This window comes from Brassica napus, chromosome C3, assembly GCF_020379485.1.
Source record: "Brassica napus cultivar Da-Ae chromosome C3, Da-Ae, whole genome shotgun sequence".
Taxonomy (NCBI): domain Eukaryota; kingdom Viridiplantae; phylum Streptophyta; class Magnoliopsida; order Brassicales; family Brassicaceae; genus Brassica; species Brassica napus.
Window position 1 is genome coordinate 19,888,400 of NC_063446.1, and position 24,517 is coordinate 19,912,916.

General features: G+C 33.4%; 4 protein-coding genes and 1 non-coding gene across 9 annotated transcripts; 2 read left to right on the top strand and 3 right to left on the bottom strand.

Moving 5' to 3' along the window:
• Positions 1 to 370: 370 nt before the first annotated feature.
• On the bottom strand, positions 371 to 454 carry TRNAL-CAA. Its single transcript has one exon. It is a non-coding gene; the product is annotated as a tRNA-Leu (tRNA).
• Positions 455 to 563: 109 nt separating this feature from the next.
• Positions 564 to 2,387, bottom strand: LOC106388553 (reticulon-like protein B2). Its single transcript, XM_013828655.2, has 5 exons — positions 1,821 to 2,387; positions 1,414 to 1,594; positions 1,173 to 1,314; positions 1,027 to 1,096; positions 564 to 922 (listed from the first exon to the last, which is right to left on the bottom strand). The coding sequence occupies exons 1-5, from the start codon at positions 2,059 to 2,061 to the stop codon at positions 753 to 755; spliced, it is 804 nt and encodes a 267-aa protein (XP_013684109.2). The 5' UTR covers positions 2,062 to 2,387; the 3' UTR covers positions 564 to 752.
• A 4,689-nt stretch (positions 2,388 to 7,076) lies between these two features.
• Positions 7,077 to 8,834, top strand: LOC106366228 (serine/threonine-protein phosphatase PP1 isozyme 6-like). The gene is made up of 4 exons (XM_048750963.1): positions 7,077 to 7,408; positions 7,682 to 8,241; positions 8,347 to 8,556; positions 8,641 to 8,834. The coding sequence occupies exons 1-4, from the start codon at positions 7,231 to 7,233 to the stop codon at positions 8,656 to 8,658; spliced, it is 966 nt and encodes a 321-aa protein (XP_048606920.1). The 5' UTR covers positions 7,077 to 7,230; the 3' UTR covers positions 8,659 to 8,834.
• A 36-nt stretch (positions 8,835 to 8,870) lies between these two features.
• LOC106366226 (protein SGT1 homolog B) lies at positions 8,871 to 11,376 on the bottom strand. Of its 2 annotated transcripts, none has more exons than XM_013805807.3 (10): positions 11,052 to 11,376; positions 10,719 to 10,788; positions 10,410 to 10,534; positions 10,170 to 10,296; positions 9,990 to 10,086; positions 9,824 to 9,889; positions 9,604 to 9,742; positions 9,391 to 9,470; positions 9,211 to 9,315; positions 8,871 to 9,127 (listed from the first exon to the last, which is right to left on the bottom strand). In XM_013805807.3, exons 1-10 carry the CDS (start codon positions 11,209 to 11,211, stop codon positions 9,020 to 9,022), a joined length of 1,077 nt encoding a protein of 358 aa, XP_013661261.2. In that variant the 5' UTR covers positions 11,212 to 11,376; the 3' UTR covers positions 8,871 to 9,019. The 2 variants fall into 2 exon arrangements, with proteins under 2 accessions (XP_013661261.2, XP_013661262.2); XM_013805808.3 differs by having other exon boundaries at positions 9,391 to 9,467; positions 11,052 to 11,342.
• Positions 11,377 to 16,873: 5,497 nt separating this feature from the next.
• Positions 16,874 to 23,879, top strand: LOC106385583 (E3 ubiquitin-protein ligase RHA1B-like). 4 transcript variants are annotated; one of them, XM_048750964.1, is made up of 4 exons: positions 16,874 to 22,399; positions 22,490 to 22,674; positions 22,763 to 23,355; positions 23,452 to 23,879. In XM_048750964.1, the coding sequence occupies exon 1, from the start codon at positions 17,094 to 17,096 to the stop codon at positions 17,559 to 17,561; it is 468 nt and encodes a 155-aa protein (XP_048606921.1). In that variant the 5' UTR covers positions 16,874 to 17,093; the 3' UTR covers positions 17,562 to 22,399; positions 22,490 to 22,674; positions 22,763 to 23,355; positions 23,452 to 23,879. The 4 variants fall into 4 exon arrangements, with proteins under 4 accessions (XP_048606921.1, XP_048606922.1, XP_048606923.1 ...); XM_048750965.1 differs by having other exon boundaries at positions 22,763 to 22,967; positions 23,414 to 23,879; XM_048750966.1 differs by having other exon boundaries at positions 22,763 to 22,967.
• The last annotated feature ends 638 nt before the right edge of the window (positions 23,880 to 24,517 follow it).

Sequence of the window (24,517 nt, forward strand, 5' to 3'; positions counted from 1 at the left end):
ACAAGCCAGGACCCAACACACCCACTTTCTAGCAAAACCCATCTTCTCCACCAACGTCTCCAAGAAGCAAAATTTTAACTAATTTTTAGAGAAAAGTAAATTTTTTAATCTTTGTGCACTAAAGAATAACATCATGTATTGTGAAACGGAAGGAGTATAACATTCCCTAGAAATTTAATTTTGGACTAAGAAAATTCTCAATTGATTCTCAAACCGCCACGTAAAAAAAATTAACATTCCGATTACGTGACAATTCAAAATTATAATATGAGATTTTCGAAGCAAAAAATATAATAAAATGTCTTCATTTGCAGTCTTTCTGCTATCACTCTCATTTAAGGCTTTCATATATAATTATATAACAAAATTCTGTCAGAAGTGGGGTTTGAACCCACGCCCTCTTACGAGGACCAGAACTTGAGTCTGGCGCCTTAGACCACTCGGCCATCCTGACTTTGATGACAATATGAAGCAACATAATTTATATATATGTATTTAGGAAGGACACCAAACGCGTAGGCCGACAATTCTTCATTTGATAGCGCATGGAAACATTGGTGAAGAATACGTAAATATTTATATAGGAAGAGGTCAACTACAAGTTTTGTTCTCATGCCACAACACCCACCAATAGCACAAACACAAAACAAAGTTCTAGAAAAACAGCAGTTTACAAGTAAAATCGAGAACGAGATGGGATCTAACACAACTTTTAGACTACCATTTCACAACACAACCCACGAACACAGCTCCTAATCCTTCTTCTTGTTCTTTGATGTCCACCTTGGGATTTTGCTCAATACCTTGGCGTCCAACACAGCATATTGATTCTTCAACTCAGCCATTGCTTTCTCACCATATGAGTCTACTTTGTCTTCGTACTTGTCGTAGACAAGAGGAACAGTGAAAAGTAGAACCAAAGCTGAATCAAACAGAAGATCAATCAAGAAGCCAAAATCCAACCATTACCATTGTTTGAATACAATATGTGTTAAAGAAGGTAGAAGCAATGGTATATGTTGTTACCTATGTATGCCAATGTCAAGAAACTACAACATCCACCCAAGATTGATAGAATCCACAACCCGAACAGAGCCTAATTTGATCACAGACAGTAGAGTTATAAACTTATAATCACGATGAGACATTGAGAGAACAGATTTAAAACTTACAGAGAGGAATTTCTTGAGATCCCTTCCAGATGCAATCTCATGAAGAGAGGAGAACCCACGGTTGATTTCGATTCTGAGCCCAGATGCAAGCTGAAGAAGCGGGTCCTCAGGGATATGCACTTCAGGAATCTTTGGTGGAGACCTGAAAAAAGAATGTAACGAGTTGGGTTCAAATAAGCTTAACCTGAGATACCATGTGAAGCCAGCAAGCCACTTTCATGAGACTAAACAATGAACTTACTTGCGAATGAACATGGTGGCATTAGACCATAGAAACAGCGCAGCGAGAGTGACGATCATAACGTGACACAGCAGAGTGAGAAGATGATACTCCATGAGTTCAAAGAGCACCCAGGCTACTGTGGCACCACCAAGCACACCACCTGACACCTTCTTGTTCTTCCACATGAATATATCAGCCGCTGCAATTACAAGAATCCTACCAAATTAGGGTTTATAAACAACAAAATCAACAAAGCTCTTAAGCTAATGCAAGAGTCTCTGTTATTAATCTATGATGATTCAATCTAGCAAAATCAAACATCCTACCAAATTAGGGTTTATACGAAACAATCAATCATCTAGAAGGAAGCATCAAGCTCTCTAACTAGAAGAGAAACAAACGAGACGAGATCGGCGTAAACGTACGTTTTCCGCCACCGAGAACCTTATGAACGGGCCTCTCCCTGCCGAACAAACGGTAAACCTTCGATTTCATAGACGAAGGAGACGACGGTTTCTTCTCACTCTCATCATCTGATGATGAAGACGAGTCACCTTTGTGGTGAATCTTCTCAGATATCTTGTCCATCAACGATCCTCTCTCTACAACTTCCACCGCCGGATCCAAATTAGGGAGAGATTCTTCGTGCTTGTGTTCGTCCGCCATTGTTTCCGATCGATTCGTGCAGAATCTAGCTTCCGATTCTAGAGTACAACAACAAACGCTCAACTCTGAGAGAAGGATCTCGAAGGAAGCCTAAAACGAAATTTAACTCAATCTGAGCCGTTGAATTGGTTTGATCTCAGCCGTTGAATTGCCAAACCTGCTCCCTTTTTAAATTCGAGCGACGCTTGGGGAAAAGATTAAAGGCATGATGGTGGGGACAACTGAACATTTCGTATTTTCATTGGACCAAGATTTGACGCCGTCATTGTTAACGGCTGCTCGAGGGTTGAATTCGCCGTTAAAAAACCACGTCTATTTAACGGCTCCGTTCGTTGAACACTGTATTCTTCTGGTTATTTTGTAGCGTCCAGGTGTCGCGCGCATGGACCATTATTCCGTTAAACCACCAGCCTTATGACACTTGGTACAATAAAAGCCATTCCTTTAGGTGAATCATGCTTTTTGGTCTGCGTCAAGAGACAATGACATTATAGTATCTTTGTCAATAAATGATAGTATTCATTAGGAAGTAGGAACCGTCTATTACATCAATAATTTTACCATGAATAATCCTTTCTTATTATTTTGAAGAGCAATTTTAATAACTAACTTTTTACTTGATGTGTTATTAACAGAAATACCAATTACTGATGTGGTAATTTCATAGCCTTTTTCAATCCATTTATTAAAATAGTCATAGTTTACTAGAATATTTACAACAAAATGTCATTAAACATATTTGTTACAAGACTTCTCTTATAATATATTACGAGACTTGTGGAATGATAATCAAACGAATAAATATATTAACTTTAGTTAACCAAATTAATTTTATACATAAACGGACTGTAACGTCATTTGTTTGGCTGTATAACTTTTTGGTACCTTTTTATATGATATACTCTTACCAATGTTCAAGAATAAATAATTTCTGTAATCTTAGCAATGATTTCATTATAAATAAATAAAATTCATGATTTACTTTTCAAAAGTAAGTCGATTGTTCAGAACTATTGGCACTATAATTTGACGTTGAAGTAGTTTTTGATATATATGTCAAATTGAAAGTTTTTCATATTTAATTCTTTTGATTTATATTCAATTTCATGTTCTTTCGTAAGACTTGATAAATGACATTTGTTTTTGTTCAGGACAATAATATATGTAATGTAGTGACATTATATATTTTATATATCTATGTGTTATACATATATCATTTAGTATACATATATCTACACATTATATATTTTACATGTTTTTCTCTTATAACATAATAAATATACTAATTGATATACTATTATTATTGGTCATGAATAAATATACTAATTGATATACTTTTAGAGATGGTCGCATCAGTTATATTGTTTTTTGTTAAACATATAGAAAATATTTACTATACTTGGTTAAACCTACTGTGAATTATGTTTGGGTATAACATGTTTATTTTCATTTGAGTTATATTATTTATTTGGTATAACATGTTTATTTTCATTTTGATTAAACTTAAATATTTTCGTGGCTTCAAATTTAGAATATTCAGAATTAAAAGTAATTGATTTTCTTTCCATCAATTATTTTGCGGCATCAACGGTTGGTTGGTAATTTAAGTTTATGATGAAATTTTGAATTATACAGCTAATGTCTTATATGAAGTAAAGGTTGGTTACTCGTACACTTAAGGGAACTGCATTATTTTTCCAACACAATGATATACTTTGCTTACCAATTTCGTTATCTAATCAAAATCAACAATTATTTTTGATTAATTATTTTATGTATTTTATGGGATATGTGACATTCATGGGACAATATAAACTCAATTATATTGTAAAATCAAAACGATGTATATAAAAAAGTTAAACCTAATCTTCAGTGATTGCAAAATAAAATCAAAAAGGAATGACATAATAAATTTCTTTGAATCCCTTAACTTTTGCAACAATTTTTTTTTATTACGAAATTAACATAAATGGTGATAAACATTAAATTTGGAAATTTACTTAATTATTTCTGGTTAAGTTTGAAGTCAAATATCATTTAATATGGACTTCTTTTAAATATGGAGATTTGTTGATAGGGCCTTTGTCAATTTACAATCTATCGGTTCGAATTTCCCGAGACTTGAGTCACTCGATTCAGCTTCTAATCTTCTTAGGTATTGTGATTGAGTTTAGTTCACAAAATATGGATATCTCAAGTGACTAAGAGTTAACCCAAATCGTGTATTTTGACTCATAATGGATATTAAAATTTAATAATTGGTCTCTTTTACAATTTTGAATCCTAACCAGTCCACTAAATTATAAAATTTACATTATTTACTTTTTTTAACCTCATATTATTTACTTTAATTTATTTTTATTCTTCTACAATTTTTATGTACTCCAGAACCAATATAATTTTAATAAAATATAACAATATTTTTTTCTGGACAACTAAAATATAACAATATAATTTCGATATTTTAGTCTATTCACTCCGCGCAAGCATCACCTAGTTATCAGTATAAAAGAATTTGCAACCTGTGTTCAAAAAAAAAAAAAATTTGCAACCATCCTATAAGAATATATATATAACGTTTTGTTATATTATGCCATAGATCTTTTACCAAATTATATCCATGTTCAACATAAATAATCATAAATCACACGCTAAACTGAAACTATAGATGCATTAAAAAAATAATAATAAATTTGAAAGCGATGTGTTATGGTTATGTAAGAATATACGCCAAACTGAGAATATAGGCCCAATACGATGAGGTCCAGTTATAATTATATCTCATAAGTCCAAAGAAGCAAGATGATTTAAACCCAGAACCGGAAGCATGGCCGTAAGTAAACCGGTATCTAACAGATATTGATAGAAATCTCGAGATTGTGTAATTTACCTTCTATTTTGAAGACGAACCAGAAATGTAATAGCAAAGAAGTTGTTGAGAAGAGGAGGAGAACGATTTCCTAACAGAAATATTTTGATTAGCGAGGAGTAAAAGATTTGAATGCAAACATGTGAATCCGAGAATTGATTAACGCAGTAGACTGATACTAGAGAAGAAAAGGTTGTGATGACAAAAGTTTTGAATAAAGGAATTAACTGAGTTTTGAGATAGGTTTCTGAAAAGGATAGAGTTGAGGTTTTGTAATGGGATTTGGAGGCATCGAATTATTGAAGAAGGATGGAGAGAATCACTGGGAAGAATATCCAGTTAGATGCCACCAATTTAATTTGGTTGCTCAAGTTTTAATAGTTGTATCATTTAATCACCTAATAATAAAAGGGAAAATTTGGAGAAATACATTCAGATAAGATTATAATTTGAAAACTACACTATTGTTTAAGTTTTTGAAAAAATACACTTATGTATATAAAAATTTACCAAATTATCCAATCTTAATATTTATCAATTCTTAATTTATTTTATATTTTAAGTAGCAGTTTTACAAAAAAAAAAATTTCTTAAAAATCTTTAGAGTATCTAGACAATATCTGTTTAATATACCTTAAACTTTTTATTGTTTGGAAAAAATAAAAATAAGAACTCAAGATGACGTCTTGTCTCATTCTCAGTATCCTCCCTTTCTGATTTTTTTTTTTCTAGTTTCACAGATTTTTTGTCTTATCTCATTAAGAGGTTTGTTGATTCATGAATCAGATTTTTGTTTCTAATTCTGCTACTATTTTACTTTGACAATAGTTCTATTTTTGAGGTGTGATTTGGCTGAGTTCTGGAGATGGATGTTCTACGCCTTTGAAGAACTCCAATTCTGTTCAAGTTCGTAAGTGTCATGAAACTGTATAGCACAAAATCTGTAAACGCTCGTTCTGGTTCCAAACTCATATCTGATTGATACCAACTGACTTAAACTCTATTGGTTTCATACATTCCTAATGTACATGTATTCGTATGTTTTCAAAATACTAAAAACACAGCAAGAACAGCCGTCCTAATACCAGAGAGAAATCTAGACATGCATGAGTTAAATGGAAATGATCCCACCAAAGCCATATAAGCCACCTGTTCAGTAAAATCAAAGTAAAATCAAAACAAGAGTACACTTAACGATTAACACTCGCTTGCGAGTTGCTACTTGGTAGGTGCTTGACCTTTTGACCATATCCATTTTACTAAACTAATGAAAAAAAAGAATTAAAATGCTACTCACGAGTAACAGAGATGTCTAACTCACCCATCCATGAAATAAAATTTATATAAACTTCATTATAAAGTCAAAAAATTCATAATTTGTTTATTTTACATTATTCTTGTTATTGTAAAATTTTAAATAGTTAAATAACATATTTATGTAAACACACAAATTTATCTTAAACATAAATAATTATAATAATATTATTCTTATTAATTTGAAATTTATATCTCAATTATTGAAATATGAATCTGGGTAAAAATGTCAATTCATATTTAAGAAAGTGTAGTTTTCAAAAAATAAAATAGAAGGTGTAATTTTCAAATTTCAAACTGTTAATGGAGTAATTTACAAATTATCCCATAATAAAAATGGCTTCAATTGGTGATAACTATAAGAATGGAAAAAATGAATAAAATGAAAAATAAAATTTAATTTAATTTGAAAAATTGAAAAATATCAAATATAAATTTTTTGTTCATTTGGTTCCTCGTCAAAATTGTAAAGAAATTTTTTAATAAATTTATTCCATAAAGATCTTAAAAGAAAAAAATGGGATACACCTTTGGTATAAGTTTACAAAAACAAAGAATTCACCGCAATTTTTTTTCTTCGACATGTCACTACTTAGATTCATAAACTTTTTCAAAAAAAAAATTTGACCAAAAATAAAAAAGCTTTTGTAACGTAGATATCGGTACAAATAAAATGGGTCAATACATTAAACAAATAAAAAGTATAGGGACCAATCACCAAATTCCGAGAATGCGTCAAACAGACAGACAAATCAAAGATTCGCACGTGCGTTTGAACTTCGCACGTGCCGTAACCAGGTAAGGCCCACTGCTCCGCTCCTCTTTTGAAATATTAGGAAGATGAAATAGCCGTTCTAGGGTTTACGAATCGGTGTCTTCTTCACCTACATAACTCTCTCTGATATCTTCTCCGTAGACGCCGGTGCGACTATACATCCGTTTTCGTCTGTGTGAGAGAGAAAGAGGGGTTTAGGATTGTTGCTAAGATGGACGAGAACTTACTGGACGACATAATACGGCGGCTACTGGAGACGAATAACGGGAAGGCGGGGAAGCAGGTAAAGCTACTTGAGGTGGAGATACGGCAGCTCTGCTATGCTTCCAAAGAGGTGTTTCTCAGCCAGCCTAATCTCCTCGAACTCGAAGCTCCTATCAAGATTTGCGGTATAATATCACCCAACAAAGATACACTCTTGCTAGCTTGATTATACTTGTGTATGGGTGTGTTGTTGTTACTTCAAGTAATGGTTTTTTTGCTGATTTTGTGTACTGAAGATGTGACCTTTAACTTTTTCAGTCTCTGAGAAACCATTTTCCTTAGCTCCGAAGAAGCTTCATTTGATAGTTGTTGAACTAGTGTGCTTAGTTGCTTGCAGTAAACCCTCTTTCCTGCTACCATAATTGTTGACAATTATAAATTTATATGTTGATGAGCAGGAGATGTTCACGGTCAGTTTCCAGACCTCTTGCGTTTGTTTGAGTACGGTGGCTACCCTCCTGCTGCGAACTACTTGTTCCTTGGGGACTATGTCGATCGTGGTAAGCAGAGCATAGAGACCATATGCCTTCTCCTTGCCTACAAGCTCAAATACAAGCTCAACTTCTTTCTTCTCAGAGGCAACCACGAATCCGCTTCTATCAACCGTGTCTACGGTTTCTACGATGAATGCAAAAGAAAATACAACGTGAGACTGTGGAAGAGTTTCACCGACTGCTTCAACTGTCTTCCTGTTGCTGCTCTCATTGACGACAAGATCCTCTGTATGCACGGTGGACTTTCCCCTGATCTCAAGAGCTTGGATGATATCAGGCGGATTCCTCGTCCTATCGATGTTCCTGATCAGGGTGTTCTTTGTGATTTGTTGTGGGCTGATCCTGAAAAAGAAGTTAAAGGCTGGGGGGAGAATGAGAGAGGTGTCTCATATACTTTTGGTGCCGACATAGTGGCTGACTTCCTTCAAACTCATGACCTTGATCTTGTTTGCCGAGCTCATCAGGTAAAAGCTAGAACCACACTAGAAAGTGTATCTCTTAGATGTCTTATGCAAGAACCGGTTTACATAGTTATTCACTGAATCAATTTGTTGCTACTGATATTGCAGGTTGTGGAAGATGGATATGAATTCTTTGCAAATAGACAACTTGTGACGATATTCTCTGCACCCAATTACTGTGGCGAGTTTGATAATGCTGGTGCAATGATGAGTGTTGATGATAGCTTGACGTGTTCGTTTCAAATCATCAAGTCAACTGAGAAGAAGATAAGACTTGGATTCAACAACGTTTCTAGGCCAGGAACCCCACCACATAAGGTGAAATACTTTCCCCATATGGTTTGTCGGTTTTGGCAATATAGATAGATAGATATGAGGTTGATATGTTAACTTCTTTTGCAGGGAGGAAGAGGTGGTTAAGACCTTTGTTTCAGTGGGGGAATCAAGACAAGAATGAAGCTGATGTGTTCGATTTTTTAAGCTGTAGGCTATCGAGGCTACAGTTTGGTTTTGCTAGGTTGTTTTTCTTTGTTCTGTTTGATTGTTTTGTAATGATCACAACATTTTTCAACTCAAGGAAGTTGGGTTTATATCTCTCAGTTAAGATCACAATGCAAGAAGAGTCTCGGGAAAAGAACAAAACAAAAAACTTTTAACGTTTACTCATAACACAACGCAAGAATGAAGAAGACAAATTCAAGCAAAAACCAAAAGACACTTATGTTTAAAGATTTGTCATAATTTTTGACAAAGAAACAGAACAGAGGATTTAAAAAGATGGTCAATACTCCCACTTCTTCAGCTCCATGCCATCTGGTGGAGTGCTCTCCACTTTCTTTGTCCCAACCTCTTTCCAGTTTGTAGACAGCACTGTCCCATTGGACTCTGCCTGTCAAACCCAAAACCATATATCGTCAGTTAAAAGAACAAAGAATAAGTTGTTAAGACAAAAGAAGAGATAGATGAGCTTACAAATGATTTGTTCATGGCTCGCCTCATGTCCTCATCTGCACTCTGGTATATGTCGCTGAAAAACTTGTTCATAGCTGCATCTCCATCTAGCTTCTCATCCTTCTCCTGCACATTCAGAAGCGATAAGCAGAAATAGTATGAAGTAAAGTAAAGCCAAGCTTGTGGAGCTAAAAGAGGAACCTGTTTCTTCACTTCAGCTTCCAGCTTGTCCCAGTCTTTTCCCGGCTTAGAGGATGGGTACACCGGCCTCTGAGACACTGCTGCGTATGAACATAGAGTTCCATGAGAATAGGGTGTTTTAGGTTTCACAGCTAGAACTAATAAAATAAACACGAAGATGGTGTCTTCTGAAATGAACTGCAACAAAAAGGTGTAAAAGGTTAATAAAAAAACCTGATGCAACATTGGGTTTAGGCAGAAGAGCTTGCCCTTTGCCATATTCAAGGGAGGCCCAAGTGACTATCTCTGCTTTTGCGAGACGGATCTCAACTTTGGTCGACAATACCTCATATCTGCACTTCTCTGGTATTATCTATATAACATCCATGAAGAATGATTTAGTAAGACAATGAAAACAAAATCACACAATTCAATTTTTCAAATATATATATACCTTCCCGAACAATCTTGGCTGGAAATGATAAGCTTCTTCTCCAGCAACATCAATCACAACACTCAGCTGCAAAAAAAAAAAAAAAAAAAAAAAAAAGAAAGATATCTCAGATCAGTATACATTCATCTGATGAAAGTAATGCATCATCTTGTGGCAGGATACTCACAATCTGGTCACCAAACTCTACATTCACGTTCTGCTTTGGTATTCCTTTAGCGAAAATTGTCACCACCACTTCTTCTGGCTTCTGGTAGAACTCGTGCCTGTTGAAACATCGAGTTTGAGATACTCATCGTTTCAAGAAAATTAAAAAAATAGGAAAGACCACTTCCAACGACTAAACTACCTGAACATAGGTTTGGCAGGTGGTGCAGGACTTGGAACAGGAGCAGCATCAGCTGCGGTTGCTAGTGGTGTTGTAGAGCTTGAAGGCAAAGTCGGTGGCACCTGCTGAACCAAATCTTTCTCTTCTTCTGAAAAGACATTAAATGATTATGTTATAAATCCAAAACTAGCAGCAGATGATAAATGTTGAGAATCATTTATAGCACATGTTCTCTTAAGCTAAGGAGTTGATGTGAAAAACCTGCAATGAGAAGGTTGCATTCATCTATCATCTTCTCAAACTTGGATTCATTTGGTGCAACGGAAGCGCCCTTCTCAAGAGCTGCTTTAGCAGTAGCATACTCTTCTAGCTTCATACAAGCAGTGCTGCAAACAAAGTATAATATGAGAAGATAAAACATCAAAGTTAATACAGAGAGACGATGTAAATACAGAACAGTATGGGAAGATAAGACTATAGTTACAAACAAATTTTTATATATATATATATATATCATAAAAGTGGTCATTAAACTTAATACAGAGAGATGATGACAATATCATATCATACCCCTTTCTGAGATAAGCTTTGGCCAAAGTAGGCTCCAACTCGATGGCTTTGTTGGCATCTGCAACAGCTTCTGCTCGCACAAAAGACAAAAGTGTTAGATCAAAGAATCTAACAAGTGGTTCAGTTCTTTGCTAAGGAACACAGACAATAAAACTTGTGAAACCAAAACCATAACTAGATTAGCTGTTACTAGTCTTTGTAATAAATAAGCAATTCCAAAAATTGAAGATTACACGGAAACCCTAAAACTAAACGAATCGAACTTGGTTCCACTATGAACAGATCGAATTACATAAAGACAGGAGCTTTTCGGTGTTAGGAAGAGATTATTACCGGTGAAGTTAAGGAGTTTGATGTTGGCTTGAGCACGATCGGCGAAGAAGGAGGCGCAAGAGGGATCCAAGTCAATGGCTTTGGAGTATAAGTCAGCAGCCACATCGAAGTCGTCATCTAAGAACGCCTCTTTAGCTTTTTCCGCTAGTTCCTTCGCCATTGAATCACTCTTTTTGAGGATTTGAATAAGACAAGATTAGAGACAGAAGAGCCCCGAGATCCTCAGACTTTTTTGTTTCTGAGCCTTAGAAAAACCTTTTGTTATTAATACTCTGTTAGGTCTTTTAAAGCATCGTTGATGAGATTCAATCTCTTAACCAATATGTTGTTAAAAGGAAAAATCTATTAACCAATAAATCTTATATATATATATAATAATATAAAGCTTGGTTTTTCAATTGCACCACATGTCAAAAAAAAAATTTTAAAAAGAAAAGAAAACGTGATAGCAATTTTCCTTTTTATAAGAATTTGATGATAAATATGATATTATAAATTATTTTGTTAATAAAAATGAAAATTTCCTTTTTACTATTTTTTATAATGAATATAATATTAAAAACTATTTAATTGAAAAGAGAATTGTAAAAATAATAATGATATTAACAAAAATGAATTGTAAAAATCCTTTTAAAAGTATTTAATAATTATTGTAGATAATTATCAGAAATATCAAATTTAAACAGAAATCAACACTAACCAAAACAATACTGATCACATGTCTTATTAAAACCCAAATACAAAACATAACTAATATATTTTCAAATGTTTTATTACAACTTTTTGATTTCTTTTTAATTCTTTACTTTATTTAACAATAATAATTGAACATCGATCTGACATAATAAGTATCTCTCACTGTTGAAACCTCAATCAACTTCAACACACAATTATTCTGTGTGGTTCGTTTGTTAATAGCTATCTCTCTAACTTAACGCAAGTAACAAATAAACAAAGAGAAGATTCGACACAGAGAAATTTAACCAGTTCAGAGCTTCAATATAAGCTACTGTATAAGCTACTCTTACATCTGGGCTAGAAGATTCTGGCAATCCACTATATATTCGACCCCACCACCGAGCTTAGGAACAATCAGCTTTTAATTTAATGATGTAAGAAGAAGAAAAAACATTACAAGATTATTATCAAGTCTAATCCGACTTCGAGCTTATATAAAGCTCTTAGGGTAACTCCTAACCCCAATAGAATATTATCTCTTTCTTTTATTCAATAGGAATATTTCCTAATTCCTAATTTCTTTCAATTTTGAACCAATAATATCCAACAAACTCCAGCTTGAGTCAACAAACATCTTCATAGTGATTGCACTTCGAATCTTTACAGTGGCAATGCCAAAGCTATCTTCAGGCTTCAGTCACCTTCGACAACTCCAAAGCACTGTTGAACTTGTTAACCGGCACAACCTTTGTCAAGACATCAGCCGGAGGTTGGAATCTTCAGCACCTCCACCTCACCACAAGCGATCCAATCTCTGATAAAATGGTATTTCATAGAAACGTGCTTCGTCCTCTCAAAATAGACTTTAAAACACTAGCAAAAATATACATATATATATATATATATATTTAGACTTTTGTTTTATGGAACCTATAAAAATGGAGGCATGTGATAAATGTTTCATTAGACTTGGTCCATGACCGACTTTAACAAGATGATAACTTAGTATTCTGAGACTTTCAGTTTCGTGCTCATTAAAGATAGGCTCAAATACTTTACATGAAGAGAGCCAATAAGGAAACCATTAGCAATCAAAATGGTTTTTTATTGGCTAGCTCAAAACCAATGGTTTCCTTATTGGCTCTCTTCAACCCAGTGTGAAATAGTTGAGTCTTGTCTTTATTTGTGTGGAGTCCCAACCACCCTGCGAAATTCTCATGTGTCTCATTTATGTCGTGGAGAGAATAACCACCTCAATGGAAGAAGATCATGACATGTGAGGTTCCAAGCGCCTCTGTATAATTTAGGTGGTAAACTGGTAATGAATATGACCAGTGGTAGAGGCATAACATATTTTTGTTGGGGGCATAAATATGATATTAAATAAAAAATCTCTTAAATTAAAATAGATTACAAATATTATTAAGAAAAAAATTTACAAACATATTTTACGTTCAGCCATGGTTTGGAACTTTTTTACCACTGTTTCATTTGTAACTGATGTAAACAAATCTTTTTGAATAAAGCAAACAAAACAGTCACTTAAAAATTGGCCTCCAATTGAGTTGCGCAAAACAATCTTCACAAACTTCATTGCAGAAAAACATCTCTTTACAGTTGTCGTAGCAACTGGTAAAGTTAGTGCTAACTTCAAAAGCCTGTAAACTAGAGGATGTGCAAGATGCGTATGTGTTTCCACCATCAAACGAGAAAGATCTCCAAGACTTTCCAAGTTATTAAATCGGCCATCCTCTCTTATATTATCAATGTATATGTCAAGCTGCTGCTCAAAAGAAAAACGCTAAAAAAAAACTAAAATCGTCTGATATAATTCAACCAATTTTATCAGCTTATCTTTGTCAAACAACTTGAATGATTTTGTAGGACTTAAAGAAGCCATACAAATAAGGAGTCGGGTGTTTACCTCAGTAAAACGATCAAACTATTGGAGCTGCAGATCCAGAACAACATTGAAGCAACTGATCTTATAATGATGTAAATTGGTTATGTTGCTTTTCTATCTTCGCATCCTTGAACCAACAAAATCGTCTTCCGTCATGATCATTTCAATATCACTTTTGTTACAAAAATGAAGAAAGTCTCACAATCAGGGAGTCCCATCCATGCATCATATCTAAGCTTATGCAGTTCTCGCTTAGTTGATTTGACCAATGAAACATCATTCAGAATGTCTTCATCTTTTTGTTACAAAGCTATGGATAAATTTTCCGTTAATCCCAAAATAAAGAGCATCAATTTCATATAGAAGACAAAATCAAAAGTACAAAAGACTTAATAAGACCATATGCTTGTCGTTTCTTTGATTCATTAGGGGCTTTGTTTTGTATATACTAAAGCACCTCAATAACAATTGAAACAACTCGACCAAGCAAACTAATGTCTTAGGATGAGAACCCCGACGAGTATTTTCTGGCCTTGCAAGAGAACACTCTTGATTCTTCCCTTTTCCAGTGAAAATTTCACCATTGCTAATTCCTTTTTCAGTAACCTTACGGTATTTCTCTAAGTATATCTTGTCATTTGCAAGAAGCTCAAACTACATTCAATAATCTAGAAATCATATCAAAAAATTCACCAACTTCAAAATGTTTCTTCGCGGCTGCCACTACAATTCTATAACCAACTGAAACTGATGAGAAAAGCAATGAACATAATAGCTTGAACTGTTTCCCTTAAAATCAAAGACATGTCACCCTTCATATTACTCGCTCCATTGTAACCTTGGCCCCTTACATTTTTCAAACCATCAATAGCTAGCTTAAGTGTCAAAGAAGAAGTTTCTCTTACATAAACCACACCAATAAATCTTTCTTTGATTGTTACGTTCTTATCGACAAAGCATAAAACAACAGCCATTTGTTCTTTGTGAGAAATATCAGCATATTCATCCACCAATAGACAATAAACACCATGAGCAATTTTTTTGATAATAGATTTCACAACTTTTTCTGCAAAACAATGCACAATATCTTTCTGAATCGGTGGAGAAGTCAAATGGTTATTTTTTAAAAAAGTTTTCCATTGATTTGTCTGTAAAAAAAGTTATGTTATTAGTTTATATCAAACATAAATAAGAGAAACACAAGTACTTTAAAAGTTGACATGATTCATGAGTGAATTTTGTTTGTTTGATAAAAAAAATGAAAATTGGAAGACTAAGAAGTCATGTAACGTACTATTTTTGTGGAAGTCCCCTTGGTCCAGTGTTTTGACTAAGGGTTCATTAATACTTCTACAACCGAAAGTCTAGGATTCAAACCCCAGAAAACGCAAATTATGCATATTATGAAGAAAAAAAGTTACAAGAGATCTTCAACATTGTGCATGGCGCATCATCGAACATGGATCTTATGGGGCAGTTCAGATTGATGCAGTCAGACTTGTATTCTCATTTGGTGGTAGAATTGTTGGCTGCAGAATCGTCTATGTAATATTTTTCAGCGTTGTAATAGCATAATTAATCAGACGTTAAAAAAAAAAAAAAAAAGTCATGTAACGTGAAAGAGATGAGGTGAAGCACTTAGAATTTTTTTTTTTTTTTTTTTGTAAAAAAAGCACTTAGATTTTTGGTATTAGGTGTTTCTATTTAGTGGGCTTTAAACAATATTATTTTCTGTGTGTTTTAAGTGGGTTTAAACAAAAGTGTGGGGCAAAAAAAAAAATTAGAGTAGGAACATATAGATTGGACTTTAATAACTTACACTAAATATATATCTTGTTGGGTTCAATGACCCCCACCTTGTTGTATGTGGCTCTGCCGAATATAACATGAGCTATCTTAATTTCAGTAAGCCTGAGATTCTGAGAACACTTCTGTTGCTAGCACAAATAAGTACGTGCGCAATTGGTCTCTTATAACGTTTAAGTTCCGTTTCTGCTTCATCTCATGTTGTTGGCGGTTTTAGCCTTTTTAGTGTTTAAAAAGCTATCTTGTACTACAAGAAAGTGAGGTAACGATCTTTCTTGTTACCCAATTTATGTTTTCTTCTTACTCATCCCCATTCTAAGGACTGTTTTGTTCTCAGTGCTTCCACTGTTCTAATTGGGTGTTGTTTGTTTGCCGTAGAGACATTACGACGAGGTTATTGGTAGTTAAATTTTGAAGGAGTTATAAAATTTAGAGATTCTATTGTTATTGGTTTATGTATTCTTACAATCTTGTTAGAATCATTTGTTATTGGTTTAAGGACTTTTAAATTTTATATAAAATCATTTGTTATTCAAAAAATTTAGTTTTTATTGATTTTTTTAATTCTAGTAAACTCTCTTGTTATTGAAACATAAATTCTCTCTAGTTTTACTCATAACACTCAACTTTATAAATATCATCTATACTCATAAGATTCTTAGAATCTATGTAACAAAAAACACAACTATACAAACACAAAAAGTTGTGTATTACATTTTTGTTGTCATGTGAAAGATAATTGTAAAAAAAAATTTAAAGATAAAAAAATTATTAAAGATAACATAATCAAGAATCATGAAAAAATCATAGGTTGACCTTATAAAAATTTAAACAAAAATCAAACAAGACAAATTCAAATATCAAAAAATAAAAAAAATTATTTTAACATCAAATAACTATATTTCCTGAAATAAAAAAAAGTTAAGAATTTTTATTGAAAGATAAATCTGGAAAGAAAAACATATATGGAAATTCATGCTATTTAATCATAATCAATGACAATTTATGCAATACATATGGCAAGAATTCATCAAATCTACTTAATTATTAAAATTCTTTGAATTTTAAAAATTTTCAGATTCCACACAAATTTATTTCCAATAGGCCCTCCTAGACCAAAATTTATTGATCACTTATGTAAAGTGAATAAAGAATCAAATAATGAGTAATGACTTCATCGCATGTGAATAAGTACGAGCGCTATACCATCTGAGCTACAACCCCATTTGTTATCAATTTTGATTTTAACATTATATCACAAATATTTAAAACGCATATTTTTTTTGTACATCATGTAAATTTAAATCTACGTTTTAGTGTTTACCAAGAGGGATCCATCAACGTTTCTTGTTTTAATATTCCAATCATGTTCTTCGACTAGTTGCTGAATCATTTACTTTTATGAGACCATCTCAAGATTCCTATCAATCTAGTCAATAGTTATATAAATTTATATAATACCGCCATTGTTGATCCATTTCATTTTGCAGTCCTTATCTTTAGCCGCCGGCTTCAACTATATTATGCTTTATCTTTTAGAAAAAATATTTTTATATAACTAAAAATCTTAGGATCTATAATTCTATATATATACAGTTATACTTGTCTATGTATGTTCCACATCTCTAGCTTTCTCTTTTCTCACTCTATCTTCAATGGGTCTTCCGACAGATTTTAAGGAGCTTCAGATTCCAGGATACGTACTTAAGACGCTTTACGTCATCGGTTTCTTTAGAGACCTGGTCGATGTTCTGTGTCCTTACATCGGTTTACCTCGATTTCTAGACCACGAGATTCTTCGACCGGACCCGATCAGACCCGAAACCCTCACGACGGTGAGTCTTGCTGACAAGATTTCCCCGGTGGTTCGTTTCTCGGATATTCAGACCGATCTTGAAGACTGCTGCACGGTGTGTCTCTCTGATTTTGAGTCCGATGATAACATCAGGCAACTTCCGAACTGTCGACATGTGTTTCATGATCATTGCTTGGATCGTTGGATTGTGGATTGCCGCAAGATGACTTGTCCGATTTGTCGGGATCGGTTCTTACCGGCCGAAAAATACGCACGGGCGGGTCCGGTTTGGTATAGTGATGAATGGGAGAGTACCATTACATACTAACGGCGGGCTTTACTTTTCTGTCGGCAGTATCTGATTTTGCTGTGTAATTCCACTAAAACTCTGTATCTCTAGTGTAGATATTAATATCCGATCGATATTTTCAACAAAAAAAGGAAAAAATGTAACACAAAAAATTTGTACATTGCTACATTGATTTGTATTAAAAATCTGGCCTATTAGATATCAGGAATATAAACAATTTTTTTTAACAAAAAAAATACCAAAAAGGCACTAACGATAATACGTTTTGTCCCTCTGTGTGTGTGTTTGTGATTCATTTTATCCTAAACTTTTTAGAATAAAAAAAGTGGTTGCTCTGCTTAGCACATTAAATTTCTGGAAACTCTAATCTAACAATACTAAAAAGAGAATATTCTCCGCTCTAAAGCTATCCACGTCACTATAAAACATGTTCTTTGACTCACCGAGAAACTCTCTTCCCAAATCTGTTATTTACTACCAAGTTAGAGAAGCTATGATATCCTTCAACTTCTTCTACGCTCATGTCGACAAGAAAGAAGTAAAAAAATATTATTACCCTTTCATATTGAAGATGGAAAGCACTTTTTAATGATTCAATAAAATAAATGGTGCAGAAGGAGAAGTCGGGGACGATGTTGGACGAAGACACACAGCTCATGGAACAAAGAGGAACCTAATCCAAACTGCTCGATCTTTACAAACTAGCTTGAGATGTATCGATCCTGTGCCTTAGAGATATAATGGGTTCTAAGCTGGCAGCACTCTCCTCTCTCCATTCTTAACACGAAGAACGAAGAGCAAGTTTGTTGTGACTCCTCCAGCTAATGTCACAGAAGAACCCCATACTATGCTCTAAAAGTCAATCTTTACCATAACATTAATGCATTGTGGCTTGATGAAGGTACTTTCCTGCAGAGGAGATCCCGGTTCAGTACGGTGGTAACGAAAGAGATGATGATACCAAATTCTCCAACGAAGCTGTTTCTGAAGTTGTCGTTAAGCCTGGGTCATCTGTAAACATAGAGATCCCAGCTTCTGAGGTAATAACTTAAAAAACAAACTCTTTTCTTGTGTTCGGGAGTTGTAAAAGATCTATAGCAATGTTTTTGTTTAGTCATTTTCTTTTTAAATCAGAGTTTATTTCCAGATTGTTGAAGACTTAATTTTTTTTGCATGGGTTCACTGATAAACCCGAAACAATTGCCAATAAATTCCATGTAGAGACAATGGTGCCAAGTGTTATCATTAATTTTTTTTTTGGACAAATTTACCATTCATCTTTTATTCACTAATTAATTCTTGAGCTTGAGACTAGAGATTTATTTCTTTCTTTAATACAGGAACAAGGTGAAACCAAAGTCTCTGAAGATGATACTCAATCTTCAAAAGTATTTGTCAAATTAATTACCGGCGCTAAATGATATGGGACCGGGGAGTCTAAATAATTTAGCAACGCGTGCCCCTGAGCTTCGGCTGTTTCTATCCATTGAATACATGGCCGGAGGATGTAATTCTTGCTGCCTTTCCAGGGCACATGGTAACCATTGCAGCCTTTTTTAATCTTTATTTTAGGTTTCTAATAAATATCCGCTAAGTTTCGTGATTTTTAAGCTTTTAGTTCTCTCTCTCCTGAGTTATTGCTGATCTATGGAAGAATCTCAGAAGAAAAAGATATCGTTTGGGGATAAAGTGATCTTTGCACAAAAAGATAGAAAGATTAAATGTTTCCAAAGATTTTCAAGACCATATATACACATAAAGTTTATATATCAAAATCCAAGTTGGGAACCTTTTATAAATTATTTGACTTATAAATTAGCTAAGATACATAAAGAACTTAGAAAGACAATTGCACCAAATTTTAGCAAAAAAAAAAACATAAAAAAACTTGGGAAGACAATGTGTGAGACTTGCCCGCCGTCGAAAGTATTTAATCTTACACCATATATTGGAAACTAATCACTGTCAATTTGTTCCAATGGATTACATTTTTCAAATAATTTGTATGTTCTTTTTATAACATGGTACGATGAATAACTGGGCTCAAAACAACATATGTAGTTAGTCTAAAATTAAACACGAAAATTGGTAGTAATTACGATGATTGAAAGTTTGAACACATTTCATTGGTAACAGTTACGATGAAAAGAGTGTAAAATGGAGACTCAAACACATCATGGAGAGTTGTTTAAGGATTTAGACTTAGACCACTTCTTCAAATTATATTCATTCAACAACAATCTTCATAAGTAATTTAAAAGTTGTGAATATTAAACTAAATCCTCACCATATATAAATTTTTTAAAAACACCAGATTATAACTTTAAAATAAATAACCAAAGGTAGAAACCAACATAAAAGTAAAGACTAATCTCTTTGGGATGAGGCCAGAATATCTTAATTTAAAGAGTTGTTATTAGTTTACATGATTTAAATATAAAGTTTCGGTGATGGTTTATTTTTAAAATTGTCTTAAAACTGGTTTGGTCTGTTATAATTTTTATTTATAATGTATTTTCATGAATTGATTTGGAGAACAACATTATCTTTAGTTTGGATCAATTTTTTATTCAATTTAATTTCTGTTATGAAACTGTTCAATATGGTATTACAACTCAATAATTCTAAAGTTAAAACAAAGTTTAAATCGGTTTTAAATTTACAATTGTTTTATACAAAACCTAAATTAATAAGATAAATGTATTTTAAAGTATAACAAGGTTTAGTTAACTTTGACTCATCTTAGTGATCATTCTATATATGATTTCCTTTAATAACAAATTGTGAGTTAAATTATGTGAAATATTTTAGACACAAGGCAATTAATAAATTTAAACAAATTTAAATTTCTTACCAATTCATAGTTTAAAATCGACTGTAGTATATATAACAATTTATATTCAAATGTTATTGTAATTTTTTAATTTAATTAAACCTTATACGAATACTCCAGACGTAGCCCGGGAAAAGCCCCTAGTATAATCTAATAAGTCAATAAATATAAAAAAGTCAGCAACTATAAGATATTTCACTTAAAACTACAATTGGTTCTCTTGTAGGTTATTAATGGGGTTCAAACCAATTAAAAAATTTAAAAATCAAAAAGCAAATAATTGTGTTTTTTGCAGTAAGATTTTGGAGAACCGTTGTTAAAACTCTTGACTACACATGTGCATCTTTAATTGAAGCATCTTTTTATAAACACAAAAATTAAATAAAAACTAAACTATTGTTAAAGTATTAATATTTTTCATCACTAAAAAACTATTGTGAATATTTTACCATTGGAGATGCTCTTATACTTCTTATTCATGGACATCGGCATTTTACAGCTTTAAAAAACATCAACGTTTTTCTTAAGATTTTTTTGGGTTGAGCCTATTCAGTTTAAGAAAAAAAATAACTAAATAATAAATATTTGCCAAGTCATATTATGTTTAAAAAAAAAGTAAAAAAATATGGAAAAATTATAATAGCTTCAAAAAAATAAAGTTTTTTTAACATTGTTTACGCAAAACACTAAACTCTAAATCTAAAACACTAAACTCTAAACAATAAATCATAAATCTTTGGGTAAATCCTAAACTTTTGGTTAAATCCTAAACCTTTAGGTAAATCTTAAACCATATGATTTAGGGTCTAGGGTTTAGAATTTTCCCGACGATGTTTAGGGTTTAGTGATTAAGATTCAATGTTTATGATTTAGGTGATTTATCCAATGGTTTATGATTAATCCAAAAGTTTATAATTTACCCAAAAATTTAGAATTTACTTAAAGTTCAGAGTTTTTTTTTTTTTTGAAAATTAAAGTTCAGAGTTTACCGTTTAGAATTTCGTCCGCAAATCATGATGTATGAGAACAATAATATTAATCTATCTAAAGTATATGATATAGGAACAATAATCCAAATATTGTACACATCCATAGGCCTACCGTTGAAAGTTCAGCCCTCAAGTGTTTCGTCTTGGAATTTTTCTCATTTGCCCAATGACGAATGAGCACTGACCAATTATTTCTAATTTTCTAATACTATCATAGGATTTTTCGGGAAAGTGTCGGTGAAGAGATATCTACTCCATCTGTTTTTAAAAGAAGCATATTCTAGACTTTTCACATATATTAAGAAAACTCATTAAATATGCATTGTTTTTTGTGAATAACAATTTTTCATAACTTTTAGCCAATAGAAATTCAATAAACACCATTAATTTTTTTGAAACTTACAATTTTTCATAAACTCATACATTGAAAAAGTGAAAAATGTATATTTTTGAAACAAATTTTTTTTCCAGAACATACGTCTTTTATGAACGGAGGGAGTATCATATAGTGCGTTGCAATTCTACGAGTCAAAAACTTTCTGGTTCGATATTATAATTTGGGTGTGAGTGCCAATTTTAAGAGTAAAAAAAAAGAGAGATATATAAGATCTGAACATGAGAAGGAAAAATTAAATGGGAAAAGAAAGGGAAGAAACGAAAGTGTTACTCTATCAAAGCTAGTGTAATAATAACTGTATATATACAGATGTTAATATTTTTAGTTATATAAATTTTTATTTTTTTTAAAGATAAAGCATAATATACTTTTGTACCACAAACCGCCAGAGGCTTTTGTGACCCGCTTGAAAACGACAGTTCAGAAAATAAAGGACGAGGACTTTGCTGAAGGAAGCAGGATACTCATCTGGTAATCCTGTTGATAGTGCAGCTTCCCCTCCAGCTACCGGTCCTGCAGGAAGACAACCAGCTCCTGCACCGGCAGTCCCAGCTCCTGTGCCCGATCTGCTAAGTGACTTGATGGGATTAGATAATGCAGCAATTGTCCCGGTTGATGAACCCACAGCTTCGTCTGGGTGAGTTGTGACTACTTGAATGATGAAATTAAGTTCCGTTTGGTCTATTCCGTACATGAAGCTCGTTGAATCTGATGTATTTGTTGGCAGTCCTCCGTTGCCCATTGTCATGCCAGCTGCTACCGGTCAAGGTCTGCAGATAAGTGCTCAACTAACCCGAAGGGTAAGTGTTCTACAGTATGCTCTTCGAGAACAACACGCAGGTGGTGGTTGATGGTTTCATGATTCAGTTCAACAAGAACACATTCGGTCTTGCAACTGCTGGACCTCTTCAGGTAAAGCCATATCTGAATGTACTCATATGTCTGAAACTTAAGGTCTGTAATTTTGAAACCTGACATCCTGTGACTTTACTGTTTTCAGATTGTGCCTTTACAGCCAGGAACATCTGCCAGTACAATGCTACCTATAGTCGTGTTGCAGAACATGCCTGCTGGGCCTCCAAGCTCGCTCTTACAAGCAGCTGTCAAAAACAATCAGCAGCCTGTTTGGATACTTCAACGATAAGATTATACTTCATGCTCTTTTCGGTGAAGACGGTAGCATGGAACGTGGAACCTTCCTCGAGGTAACATAACATATTGTACAAGATAAACTTAAAACCAATGTAAAACCAAATCTGCTATAGATAGGGTTTGGAAGATTTGGTGTTGGTTTTGGTTCTGATGCAGCGCATCCTCACTGGTTTACGGCTCGGTTCATTACTAAACCGAGATAGAACTTATCCCCTTTCTTTACGTTGGCTTTGGTGTTTATCTTCTAGTTATTTGTTTTATTAATAGTTTAGATAAGTCCTAATGAAGTCGGTGTTTAGATTAGCTATTTAATAGAGTCGTCGTCTTTGTAACGAAGGGACCTTTTACATTGAATTAATACAGAGCTTTTATAAAGTTTCTCTAATCTCTTGTTATCGGCATTCTTTGAATCAACGAGAACAAGAAGAAAGCAGAGTTTGGGTATTCTTCGACTAAACAAACCCTCTTTGATCCTATCTAATCTTATACGCTGCGCCAGGTTCTCTGGAACATTCTGGTTTGTGTGTGTGTTTTCAGACATGGAGGTCGTTAGCAGATTCAAATGAAGTCCAGAGAGAGTTTCCAGGGATCACCATCACGAGCGTGGAATCAACTATTGATTTGCTCGCAGCATTCAACATGTTCTTCATAGCAAAGCGCAAGAATGGGAACCAAGACGTGATCTATTTATCAGCAAAGGTTCCGAGAGATATACGTTCTTGATCGAACTCACTGCGATGGTGGGCCAACCAGGTCTCAAATGCGCAGTGAAAACTCCCACTTCTGAGATTGCGCCTCTTTTCTTCGAAGCCATGATGATTGACAATTTTGCCAAGGTTTTCAGATTTTTTTTGTTGTTTCTTTATTTTGATATTTTCTAACGCCTGTTTAGTGTATGTAATAGATCTTCTGTTGTATTGCTCACTTTTCTTTCTCAAATACATATTATTGACATATTTCCTTTTTTTTTTGGTAGAGTTCATAAATTGTATACATACTAACTTCTGTTGTGTAAGTATTCCTGTAAGTAGCGATATATCTGGTATATATCCATAAATAAGGTAAGCTACACAGTACTACGGTAAATAACGAAACCTCTTATATTTTGGTAAATAGCAAAACTTCTGGGGTATTTCATAAATAGCAAAAGCCACGGGGTACTTCAATGAATAGAGAAATATGTAGGATACTTTGGTAAATAGCAAAACTATTGGTTATTTGAGTAAATAGCCAAAGCTCTGTAAATAACAAAATGTATGGATGCTTTAGTAAATAGGGAACATTATGGGTTTGATCAAAAAAAAAAGGAACATTATAGGTTACTTCACTAAATAGCAAAAGCTTTGGGGTACTTTGGTAACTAGCAAAAGCTTTTGGAGTACCAAATTTTATTCTATTTTTTAGTAAGTGTCTGGAAAATATATCTATTAAATTCACATATTTTTTTAGGTGTTGCAAAACTATCTCATGCGACTATATTCCAATATTTAAAAATCGCACATAACTATTAAAGATACATGCGATTTATTTAGTTAAAAAAAGATTAAATCTCGATCCTATATATTCATCTATTTTCTTAACAATTTTTAATTGTTTTTATCAC